Raw genomic sequence first — 13,462 nt, 5'->3', positions numbered from 1 at the left:
AAGTAGTACTTGAAGCCTCTCTGTGCGGGACCAACCTGTCTCTAATGGGTCTCTCGCCCAAAAGGGACTGCCGTACATTCCACTTGGGTGGACAAGTGAATCCAATAGAAGAGACTTACTAGGGTCCTAGTAATGTGAGTGAAAGCATTGACTCTCAAGTGTGGATAGTGTGGCTTAAATCGGCATGCATGCTTGGTTGCATCATGAAGATTGTATGGGATACAACAAATCCACTAGTGCTCAGTCAAAGGTAACCTGCTCTCAATGAGCAACTGCCCGAGATGATGTGAAGATCCCATCACAAACGCAAACAGCCCTTGCCTCTTCATCTACCTACATATGTCTATATAGCTAGATGAATCCTGGAACATGCCCAAATTCATCCTCTAAAAGCACCACATAGTGCAGTTTCAATCTCATGATAGTCACTCACAAGGTTGAAACCATAAACTCCATCACACATAGCAGGGACTAGCTAGTATGACATCCCCACTAACTTTGTCAGGCACCCAACAGAACAAGTCGTTAGTGAAGGAAATTGGCTGCATTTTGTCAAATCCTGACACAGCTCCACCAGAACAAGTCGCTAATTCACCAAAACAGTATGGAAAGCCTGGCACTGCTCTGCTGGATCAACATACGATGCCAGGACTATCCAGACAGCCTAAACTGCTACCATACCAGCCGAAACATCCATGTAAACTGTTTGCAAACAGCTTCTACACCATCTTCTGCCATCGCTTTCATCCTAGCACAAAGGTACCCCTAGCAAATGTTCACAAACAGTTGCAATCACATTCAGCAAGCACCAGACAGCGCAAACAGCAATTGATCAGGCAGCAAATCAGCCATACAACCTCGAAACTCAGCAGATACAGGACAAAAAGAAAACTAAGTCCACACCTCTCTACCCTCAAAAACCAAGTTCACATATGTCCATCCTCAAACCGCAAATTTCTGCCCTAATACAGCAAAACAAAACTCTCAGCCTGACAACCCTTGAAAACACAGACAATCCACAAGCCAGAAGGAGCACACACGAGCTCTACTCCTGCTGTGACTTCACAGCATGATCAAACATCCTTAATCTGCAAACACAAAAACAAAATTACAATTCCCAACCATGTATGGGAAGCAAGCAGACAAACCAAAGGAAGTAGATAGAGTAGGCTCTGATACCAAATGAGTATCCACGAGCTACATCCAACACCACCAGACGTTAGTATACAAATACAGGGACACATGTTGTATCACCACCCAACCGTAAATCCTCGCAAGGATCATCCCCAAGCTAGAGAGCAAGCAAACCGTAGACCAGTGATCCCCCAAGTAAGACTACATGTCCCATACCGCAGTCCCTTGTATGCACAAATGTCATCAGGGAATCATAGGCCTGGACGGGTCTTCCTAGCTGTGTATTATCAAAAGCCCCCAATCCTACGAATGCCCCAAATTGTTGGAATTGGTCTGGTCACCTCCCGATCTGTAAGCCCCCATATGAGGAGAGCATTGGGGGGTTGGACCATAGGGTGATGTGGCTGCCACATGGACAGCACCTTGGCTGTCATGTGGGCAGCATGCTCACAACAAAACACAGAGAATTGGGGCTGCCACATCAGCAACTGAGCTGCCATTGGGGCAGCAAGACCAGAACGTACCTGGCTGTGATGGCGTGGACCTGCACAAGGCGGATGACATCAGCAACACTACGGCTATGCCACGTGGCTGCCAACAATTGGCTGGGGCGTATCTGTGCAGCGATACGTGGCAGAGGACATCAGCAACATGTACAATCTGTACGGAAGGGCAGCAGGCTGTACGGAGCTGTTTGGAGGCTGCAGGGCCTGGAAGAGGCCTGAGCAAGTGCGGAACAGAGGCAGCAAAATTGCGCCTGTTCGGAGATGATTTTGGCCCAGATCAGGGGCTAGATCAGGTCGGGATAGGGGCTGCAGGGCCTACATGGCCAGGCAGGGCCAGCCGTACCTCAGGTTAAGTGCCCCCAACGGGGGGGGGGGGGTACAAACTACCAGGTCGGTGGCGGGAGGCTGTTTGGGTCTGCCCAAATACCCCTACCAAGGCGGTTGATTTCGGGGCATCCAGCCCCTATTAAAGGAGGCCATTGGGGCCTCACTTCCCCTCCCTCACAGCAGCAGCAAGTCCAGCATATTGCAGCATCAGATCAGCAGCACTAGGGCCTACTCCAGGACGTATAGAGCAGGCTGAAGAGTTGCGGACAGAGAGCTTGGTAGGGCTGCACATCTAGGCTGACATTTAGGGCAGGGCAGTCAAATGCAGGCGAATCAGGCACACGGTGACTAAGTCTACAGAAGCTCGGCAAGGAGCACACAGGATTAGGAATCCAGAAGTGCCACGGAGGTACTATGATAGCACCTTTTTGGGGTAAGGCCAGAGAGATGTGATTTTGTGGGACTCCCGACTTGTTTTGTATAGTGTCTTATCGGATGGAAGTATATTTCGGTTCGTTCTATATCTCTTGTGGAGCATTGTCTATTTACTGGCTTGCACATAGAAACATGATTTGACAAGTAAAGGGTTTTGGATTCGGTAGTTAAACACTTCCACATGAATTCCTGGGATGCTCTATCAGTCTTCCGTTGTGGTGAACCCTCTATCTGGTTCATTTCTAACATTGTATCAGAGCCTTGATTAGAAGTTCATAGGAAGTGGAGCTTGAAGGCAAGGACCTTACTGAAGGACAACCTTGATTCAGAGCTCAGGGGAATCTACTTCGACATCTAAAGGATTGTAGCTCAAGTTCAGACAGGTGTACGACACTCTTACTCTATCTCGTTTCATATCATTGTCATGGCCCAAAGATATACTATTCCTAATTTTGGAGAGACTGGCAAGTTGGATGGGACCAATTATCCATTGTGAAAGATGAAGGTCCAGAGCCACTTAGAGCTGAGGGAAGTCTTGGGAGATTGCGACGAGTAGAGAGTTAGTACCTCAAGCCATGGCGACCCCAACAACGACGACCAAAGCGGCAATGACTGTACCAACAAATCCATTGTTAGTGTGAGCCGAGTGGACCCATGATGCGGAGGCCTTGGCCATCATTCTAGGCGCCACAACAAATGCGGTGCTTCCTCACATGCAGACAATGAACACTTCCTTCGAGGCCTGGACCACTTTGCCAAAAAAGTATGACCTCAACAACAAAGCGAGGATTTTAAACCTCGAGACGGAGCTCTACGACATGAGCATGGATGAGGGGGATTTAACACAATAACACCTCACCAAGATAAAGGTTGGTGCGGGATCAACTTAGCGACAATTGGTCAACAGACTAGTTCGGCTAGGATGGCTAGGCTGTTAATTGGCATGCTTATGAGGAGCTACAATAGTTTTGTGACTACGATGATTGCAAGACAGAGGGTGGTGCCAGTGACGTTTGAGGATCTGGTACCACTGCTTCTGCAACAAGAAGCTCAAGAGAAGAAATACGATGGAGCCAATGACAAAGCCCTTATACCCCAAGGGGAAGAGCAAAGGCAAGGGTAAGGCAAAGGCAAGCCATAAAGATCTTATTTTTGTTCATTTATGTGTAGGGTGGCTACAATGGATCAAGAGGTGGTTCTCATGATGATTATTTGATGATTTTGACTCATGGAATAGTCAAAGTGGGGCTTTGTTAACCCTATGGGCAACAATCATCCAACCACAATTGAGAGCATCAGTTATATGTATGCGGAGATAGTTTTGCTTCAAACATCTTGAGATTGAAAGGAGGTTGGATGGATCTAATATGGTTAGGATAGCCAAAATACTTTCTAGAAAAGATCTGATCATACTTGTAAAATCATAGTTTAGAGAGAGAGAGATACTGAAATCTACTTTTGTGTAAGAAAGAGAAATCCTTACAAGAGAGACAAATTTGTATAAAGAGAGAGATGTTGATGGAAACTCAAGAACATGTATAAATATCTCTCAATGCAAAGAAACTCGGAGTTTAGTAAAAAAGACAATGCAAAGAAACTCGGAGTTTAGTAAAAAAGACAAGTCTAATGATGGAGCAAACTCTTCAAAAGAAGAAAATAAGTAGACGAGGAAGAAAGAGAGGAATTGCTTCTATTGTGATGAGCCACAACATCTTCGAAAGGATTACAAAAAGAAGAAATAAAACAAGAAGGGGGCCTGAAAATTGCACGTCAACTAATACGTCGTTAATATATATCTAGATGAATCTAGGGACACGCCCAAACTCGTCCTCTAAAAACACAAACAGTGCAGTTTCAATCACATAACAGTTACTCAAGGTGAAAACCATAAACTACATCACTTCACCTTCAAACTATGGACATCAATTGTAGTCCAACCCTTTGGCAAGCAGTTGTAACTCAGCCTTTTAGCAAGACATCAATACAAAAATAATCTCGTGGGAGGACACTCCCACTTTGATCTGCACACACCCACAGCAAACAGCACGAGTTGTTTTATTTTCCACTTATAGTACACATTTCCACTCAATCAGTCAATAATTGGAGAGAAAGGAAAAGTTTAGTTTCCTTGCCCATTATCCTTGAAAATCCATGTCCGTCATACACAGTACCATGCTGTTGTGCATGCTGATCTGTACTCAGCTTCTGTCAACAACAGAGTGATTGTCACTTAATTCCTAGTAAATCACTCTTGGCTTTAATGAGAACTGACAAGCAAACACAATGTAAAACCTGCCTACCAACAACTATTGATGTTTGGTGCTATCCACCAACTAAGACATATCCTAATTGTGTAGCTTGGCTCCAACCTCCATCAGGGCAACGGCTTCTATGAATTTCTCCATCCTGAATCTTGCCAGTAATCTAAACATGACCTGTCTTGAGAAATGAAGACATGATTGATTCTTGCTATGAAAATAAGGAGGAAGTCCTAGATATGTAATCTTAAACTCCTCCTTGAATAGACCCTTTATCAGCCAAATCTTCACAATGCAATCATCAATTATGATACATAAGTGTCATGATTCTTCTCCTCTCCCTCCCACAGATGGGATCTGATAATTGAGGGTAGACAAGCGGTTTTATAATGTCAAAATGGAAAGATATCAGCATCAATTGGATCCGCGAGGCGAAGTGTAAGTCTCACTGCCATTGGATGAGAATGAAATGTGGTTTGTTGCCAAGGGCTAAGGTCTTTACTACTAAAAGACTTTTGTAATAACTTCTTTTGGGTAGCATTAGGAAGACTTTATAAATGGCTATCTACCTAATGGAAGGGAAGTCAACGATTTTTAACGAATACCTAGAGGAGGAAATCTACGTGGAGTAGCCTCAAGGGTTTCATAATCATGGATTATGAAGGGAGGTGTGTAGATTTTGCAAGCCATTGTATGGACTGATATAGACCTCAAGAGCTTGGTAACGGGGGACCAATGGCCTCAACCAGACCCAGAGTGTGATTCTTTAGAATGAACTCATGTATATATGCTCGCCCTTTACATCATTAAGGAATTCAATACATTTGCACAACCTCGAAAATCCAATTCTTTGTCCTACAATCGACTAGATCTTTTGCCTTTTGTAAGCCTTGACTAAAGAATATTGTGAACCCTCCTCTCCTCCATGGTCTTGATGCCCCATCCCCACCAGCCTTCTCCTTTACAAAAATCTTCCTTAATGTCTCTCGCTCCTCGATCTCTAAAATCTGAATCTTCAACTAATTCCACTACCTCAAGACTTAAGGATTGCTAGTCTCAATGCCTTTGGAAGTGCCTTCAAACAAGTGCCTCTCACTGAGATGTCTCTTGAAAGATGACGTATCAGCTCATCATGATTTTCTCACCGAATCGATTACTTCATGCATATGAGCATTAAAACCAAAAAATATAAACGCACAATAATAAGTTTCTTGCTTGAAGCCTTATTTGGAGTCTTTCCGCAAATACTTTGGTCATAGTCCAATTCATTTGAATGCTCATTGCAAGGAGTTCTTCATGGATATCAAAATTATCTACTTGGTCTTTCCATCAACTTTCTACTCTTTCGCCTTCTCTCTTCCAATAGTCCCTCGCAAGGTAGCCTAGCATGTGTCCTACTAAAAGCACTTCTCACCACTATATGAAAACTACTCACCTTTGAGGTCTTATTATTCTTTTGGGCTTGTCCTTGCCTCATCTTCTTGATGCAAGTTTACATCTTGCCCTGCTTCTTGTAACATGGCCCCTTTTGTTTGAAAAGGAGATCCCCCCACACCTCTACCCAACCTAGATATGCAAATGTCACTTCTTTCCCTAGAATTATGTTTAGTGGACTTAATCTCCATGTGAAGTCTCCCCTCAACAAACTTCAGGATGAGCAAACATGAAGCCATGACTATGAAAAGAATTGAAAACTGACATGATGATGCATTAACGCTTCAAAAGAAAATACATAACTAAGTTGGAGTCTACCTCCAGCAAATGACAGTCTCCTCCGCCGCCTCCCTTTGCGTGCTAATGGAGTTCACAAAAGTTGAGCCTTTGTCTCTAGCACTATGTCAGAGGCAGCCCAATGTGTGCTAGGGCGTATCATTAATAAGCCTTTCACTAAGAAAAATCACGATGTGTCCTCAAAAATTATCCAAAAGAAAATAACTATGTTCATGGAAATGCTTGTCCAATCTATTTAGGATGTTTCCAATTCCAACTCTCATTCTGGCATTGCAATCTCCCATTACCATCGCATCTCCTCTTTATGAACGTTGCCAAAGAACAAAATATCTCCAAGCTAAGAACTCGAGATTTGTTACTCAAAGAGAGTACAGAGAAAAGAAGAGAGAGAGAGAGAGAGAGAGAGAGAGAGAGAGAGAGAGAGAGATGGGGCTAACTTAAATAGCAACTCAAAAACTGGACTATAAGGAAACTGCAGAATGTAACAAGTAAGATTTACAACCATCATAAAACGTTCTTCTCTAAATTACATCTACATGTAGAGAAAACAAATGGAAACTTAGTGCCTGATCCCGACCGTTAACTAGTTGGACTCTGCAGGATAGCGTTTTTCATATGCACGTAAATAAATCTCGTGAGGGATTTTCTTCATTTCTGGGCATGAAACAATTAAATGAGGTAGGTTTCCGTATGTGCTTCCATTGCATTGCATCTTTGGCAATTCAAGAGTATCATAGCAAGATCCTTGAGAGGACGGAAGAAATCTTATTTCAACCAACCTCACCTATTATGGAAAATTTACGCACTGCTTCAAATAAAATCACAGCATTGACTACGATGTAAAGAAAAACCCATCGGATAGAGAATGAAGACCGAATTATACCAAACAAAGTTTGATTACTAGATCTAGAGACTACCGCAGATACGCAGGTATTTTGATGCGCACAAAAAGAATGCTCATAACATACGCGATGGACACAAAAGAGACTCCAGCAGCCGCAAATGCAAGACGGACGCTCCTGGCCCTGTTTTTGTCGATGGCCAGATCCAGCAGGATGATGCCCACGCCGCCAAGCAGGAACATGAAGCCGGAAGACAGGCCTTCGATAATGTACTGTCCATTGACGCGACCGGGGAGGAAAACGACGGGACGGACGGCTCCAGTGTGGGGATCTTGTCTACTGCCAATGCCGGGGGGTTCAACAATGACATCGTAGATGATACCAGAGACGACCAGGAAATAGGTGAGGAGGACGAACATGAAGACAGTCATGGGGGAGGGGAGGGAGAAGGAAGGGATTTTGAGGCGCATACGGGGAATGCGAAGGAAAGTGAAAGGGAGCTGAAGAAGGAGAGCGAAGGGATCCATAGCTTCTGTGTCGAGGGTTTAGGGTTTAAGCTCTGGCTCCTCTTCTTCTTCTTCTTCTTCTTCTTCCTTTCCTTTCCTTTTGCAATTTGTGCTAGGTTTGCTGCCAATAACTTCGTAGTTATCCCCGTTATATTACGTTTTCCAATGGTCCCAATTTCCCATTTTTAACCCTTTCCTCATCACCATTACCCCACCCGTCTACCCGACCGGCTAGCGTCCGTCCCGCTCCGCTCGGTCTCCAGGTTGCGATCATGGATTGCGTTTAGTGAAATTTAAGGTTTTATTTGTAAATCTCAAATGTTGAGGAATTTAAAGGAAATTTGTGAAAGATGCATGCATACATACCAACACGCGCGCGTACACGCACAAATATTCAAGAATTTTCAGTTGTCTTTCATTAAACCAAACTTCTAAACACACACACAACTAAATATTCAAATATAAATAAGTATCTTATAAGCCATCCTTCCCCATCAAGTTTTGTAAAACCCGCGTGGGTCTTGGTGGTTGAGGCTCTGGTTCATGTCGTGTGTGTGTGTTCGATCCTTGTGGTCGACTTCGGATACGCCTACTGTGTGCGTCTTGGGATTGTTCCTACGAAGTAAAAAACTCTCTCTCTCTCTCTCTCTCTCTCTCAAAATTAACCTCCTCTAAATTAAGGCGCGTGATCTCCCACCAACTTACACAGGATAAGATCTAGAGACTTGCACAGAATTCAAAGATAATGATCAGAGGCTATTGCTCAGACATCTAAAGCATGTATCACAGGGCTTTACATTCAAGTTCCAACCTTATGTTGTAGCTTATGTTGTGGCTTTGCCCACAAATTTGCAATATTGCATCAACCTAATTGCCTCATCCAACCTTGCCAAACTTGTCCTCTACCTATCTTGATTGCCCCCTTTTGATGCCCATGTGTAAAATGTGGAGCCATACATTGCCACCTTTGACAACACATGCAACCAATTGTTCAAGCTCCTATAACACAACTTGTAAAAGCTAAAGCATGCCCAAATAGGAATAGCATAAAAGCTCATAATGTTTTTTGTAAAGGCTTTGCTCGAAGATTGAAAGAGTAGACTGGGTAGCCCACCTTTCGCCCCCACCTTTCGCCCAACAAAAAAGGATGCTTCATTAGTTGCCACTGGCAACATCTCGTTACAAATCAGGCCATGAATTGCAAAGTGTAAAGAGAAATTTTGACTAAGCAAAGGAAAAAGAAGAAGCAAGAAGGTTTAGATATCACTATGGTTTCCTTGCTGAGAATGCTTCTTACCATTAGCTTGCAAAATGCATCAATGTTTCCCATCGTCTACTTCAAATTCTTCCTCTAGTTTTCGCTCTTCAAAAGCCCAATTTGGATGCTCTCAGCAACTTCACCAAGTTGGTACAGGAGGTGAACGTGAAGGAGGGACAAATAGACTGTCAAGGTCAAAAGATTACCATCATTGAAAGCATGATTGGAAATGTGCTAGGCATTCCTGGAGGCAATTTGCAAGCACAGTTCTTCGAGAAGAAGTGGAAGAGATAGGATATTATAGATGTATATCCCAACACTCAGATTAGTAAAGATGGTGGAGTCAAGCTTTCTAGCTTGCCAACAGACCTCCAAGATGTGCTGAAGAAGACAATGCACTTCTTTCATAATATGAGAGGAGCTGTGAAGTCACGCAATAGTAGAGCAACTAAAGGATGTGATGTATCTTTCTCAAGGGCGATCACAAAGAGCATGATAACCAACCTGAAGAATTGCATGGATGGCAAATCCCAATTGTCATTTCAGTTCGCTGGAGTTGCAATGCACCTGATGATATCTTCCTTCAAAGGGATTTTTTAGCAATATGATAAGAAGATGTCTCAGAAGGTGATTTTTCTACAAGAGAAAGCCACTAATGCAGCAAAGGTAGTGCAGCTTGAGAAAATTCTCAAGGAGGGTGCAAAAGCCAAGGTAGAGGAGGTAGAAGAGAGGGACTTGCAGGCACGAGAGCAAGTTGAGGTCGTCGTAAAAATCATCAACATGGAAAGGCATAGATGAGAAGAAGCAGAGAAGCACATCAAGGAGCTCCGAGATAGGCTTGAAGAAGTTAGAAGTGATGGGGACACTGCGGATAAGGAGCTAGCAATGATGCGAAAGGAGCTTCAAGATCAGAGAGCTGGAAAAAAAGGGTCTTTACAAACGGCTCTGGAATATGTAGAACGCATTGAACATTGAAAAAGACCAAATGATGGAAGAGTTAAAAAGGGAGAATGCAGAAACCAAAGGGGTAATGTAGGATCTGTGAGAGAGCTTCAAGGCCAAGAAGGATGGGGCAAAGAGCAGTTGGGGTGGAGAAGAAGATGAGGCAGGTCTCCAGGCTAGGCAGGATGCATAAAGCAGCCACGATGGAGCAAGTTGCAGTAGCCACGGTGGGGGTTGTTTTTTCAAAACACTATTGGAAGCTCAAAGAGTAAGCTACTAGACCCTACAACAAGATTACGATTGGGTTGTGCACGAGCTTGCAGTGGCTTTCAAAAGCTTTGGAAAGTAGTCTGTCGTCATGAGAGATTTCCACACTAGAATGGAAGTCTTAGAAACGAACCATGTTGATGTTTTTGAGCAATTTAAGCAGCTTCAACAGATGCTGAGGGATTCAGATGAAGCTATTGCATAGAATGAGCAAAGAGTGGAGGAGATGAAGGAGAACATCTGTAGTCTTAGGATGAGGGAGGAAGGAATCAAGAAGCACTTCATCATGTATAGAGCAAGACTGTGGTATTGATGGCTACAATAGTTAAATCGGATGCCTATTTGGCTATGCAACAAGGTCCGAAATGCATGGTCTATCATACCCCCATCATAGATGACTGCATGATCTAATGGCTTGCATGCTACCACCCTACGCACGTTTTTTGATTTAAGGTGTTTGTGCATGCAAGATCGCTATGTAGAGAATGTCATTTGCCATTGCCCAAGTCATAGATAGATCAAATGTGCCTGCCTACTAGAGCTATCTATAATGAGAAAGTAGATGTTGCAACTCAATTCGCCATTTGCGCACAAAATGCAAAAGACAAGGAGCTCAAATAGAAGAACGCCAAGCCCTCCAGCCTAATTGTGAGGAAAAGGAGCCTGAAGGGTGGAACTAGCCCCCTTGAGGAACGGAGCAAGAAGGGCCCAGCTTGCAACCATGAAGCTCAAATCAAGGAAAGAGGAACTGACTTGAAGGGAGGGGCCGCTTGAAGGAAGGAACTAGCCCCCTTCGAGAAAGGAGCAAGGATAGGCCGAGCCTACAATCAGGAAGCTCAAAAAGATGACCTGCTCAAAGCAATGTGGAACCAGTCCCCTTATTAAGGAAAGGAGTCCTTGAGATGTAATCTGGAGGAAAGGAGTCTTTGAGATGTAATCTATGTAATCTGTGTGTAATCTATTAAATTATTAATTTTTTCCAACATAGTTTACTTGGGCAATGTATCTATTTTAGGATAACACTAGCGTAGTGGTTTGCTTCTATTATTACGTGGTTCAATGTTTGCTTGGGTACAGCCAATCACTACATCCAAAAATGGCTACATGCGAAAATTAACTGCCACCAGTGTGGTGGTTTGCTTCTATTATTACGAGGATATTAACTTAACTGCCACTAGTGCGGTGGTTGGTCGGCAGCACGGTGGTGGTATGAAAGAAGAATGAGAAGGTTGGGCTCAATGAACTCTCTCCTTATTTAAGTGTAGTGCAAACACAAGTAAGAGCCCATTTTGAAACCTAGCCCCAAAACTCTATACACTGATCCACCTACTGCAAATCTATGGCACACCTAAAAGACTTTGGAATGCTCATGTTCTATCTAAGAACAATGTTGGATGACCTCACAGCAGAAACAGACCTAGAGTAGAGGGAGAAAAATAGCTACAAGGAGGACATGCTTTGCAATTGGGTGTATGACTTGGAGTCGGCAAAAACAGTGAATATTAATTTCCCTGACTATCATTTTTCCTACTCCTTTAAGATACTTGTCAAGCTCATGATGTAGGTTTCTTTTAGCAGGACATGACGTTGTATAGAGCGCCAATACCAAGATGAAGAGGACCCCGAGTGAAAGAAGGAGTTACTATGGGCGTACAAGTTGGCAGAGGCAAGCAAGCAGTTGGTGTCCTGAGTGCGTAATGAGATCTATGATAGTTCGTCAGACTAGCCTAAAGAGCTGGGAGATGCTTGCTATAGAGAGGCTGATAAGATAATTGGGAGTTTGGAATTTCCTTGAGCTGCAAAATGTCATTGTATTTTTAAAAAAGTAAAAATCTTAAATGTTTTAAGTAGCTCGGTGGTTGAAATATGTCATTTAAAGATACCCACTCTAAAGGGGATTGTTTTAGTATAACACTATGCAATAAATTTTAGGATAGCACAGCGGTAGTATAGGATAAGTGATCGCCAGCATGGTGGTTTGTTGCACACTAGGATATTAATAGCCACCAGTGCGGTGGTTTGCTTCTATTATTACAAGATGAATGGATTTGTGGATGTGTGAATTCGTTATGGGATTTAATAAAACTAGCATAGTGGTTGTTTGGGATATACTAAAACAAGCATGGGATTTATTGTTTGGGATTCACAAAAATAATTTAATAAAACCAGCACGGTGGTTGTTTGGGATTTACTAAAAACAAGCATGGGGTTTACAAAAACAACTGCGGTGGTTAGTTTGGGATTTATTTAACGAAGTGGTCTCAAATACATTTTCCATTTTCCAAGATAAGTGAAATATTGTTTCCTTGCAATGAGACTACGTTTTCTTAGTGCTATCTTGGTCGTCCTCATCCACCGCTCAAGGCACCCCAAGATGTGCTCATGCGTTGCATCTAGAACTTAATAGCTCTTACTAGATGAGAGTACACAAATGTTTATGGACTCTTATGTAGGAGTTCGTAATTGTGGCCTCTCTTGGATGTTTTTTTGTACCAAAAAGCTCCAACTACTACATCCCACTTCTCATAGGTTGTTCCCCTATTATCCTTAAATGTTTGCTCAACCTTGTGCTTAGGTTTTGTGCATTGTAACAGAAAGTATGGGTCATCTTCCTCATTCTCCGCAAAGGTAGCGACAACTGCAAAATTATCCCCCTCTTCTAGAGAGTTAGTGAGGTCATCAAAACTCTCCCCAAACTGTGGCAAGTCATTGTTTGTTACTCCATCTGAATGTAGAGGGAAAACTTGAACTCACTCCCATGTCTTCACAGTTGTAATGTTGTCACAATCGTCATGATCTCCTATGATGCATAGATTGTAGAAACAAGAAAGTTTTCTTGTTTTAATCAGTTGGTTGCTTGAAAAGCCCCATATGCTGTGCAGACCACGAACTCCTTTAATTTTCTCGCAATCGTGCTGAATTCTCCTTTGCACTTCATCCACTTTCACTTCAAGCTACACTCTGCATACTATGCTATTCTTAAGGCTTTGTTTACTGTATGTTGAATGCACGCCTGTGGAGAGGTTGGCTGTAAACCATATTACAGCATCATGGGCATCATTGAGTTTTTCTTGAGGGCATGTTAATTGGTGTTTAAACAGAGCTTACTTAATAACAACACCACATCCATCATGTTCACCCTTGCTATGGCTAGACCCAAAGAAATTCCACATCATGTCTAGACCCCGGTCAGGGATTTGAACCTTGAGACAAAGTAGAATCCATGGGCTAATTTGAATTGAGAGGTAGCACCATC

General features: G+C 43.1%; 1 protein-coding gene across 1 annotated transcript; it reads right to left on the bottom strand.

Annotated features, from left to right (window-relative positions):
- Positions 1 to 7,268: 7,268 nt before the first annotated feature.
- Positions 7,269 to 7,833, bottom strand: LOC147900114 (uncharacterized). Its single transcript, XM_087377238.1, has one exon. The coding sequence runs from the start codon at positions 7,758 to 7,760 to the stop codon at positions 7,305 to 7,307; it is 456 nt and encodes a 151-aa protein (XP_087233364.1). The 5' UTR covers positions 7,761 to 7,833; the 3' UTR covers positions 7,269 to 7,304.
- Between the last annotated feature and the right edge of the window lie 5,629 nt (positions 7,834 to 13,462).

Source organism: Dipteris shenzhenensis, chromosome 7 (assembly GCF_047967505.1).
Source record: "Dipteris shenzhenensis isolate YYH24624 ecotype China chromosome 7, Dip_SZ_1.0, whole genome shotgun sequence".
Taxonomy (NCBI): Eukaryota; Viridiplantae; Streptophyta; class Polypodiopsida; order Gleicheniales; family Dipteridaceae; genus Dipteris; species Dipteris shenzhenensis.
Note: the sequence above shows the minus strand (reverse complement) of the source record. Positions and strands in the feature narration are given on the sequence as shown.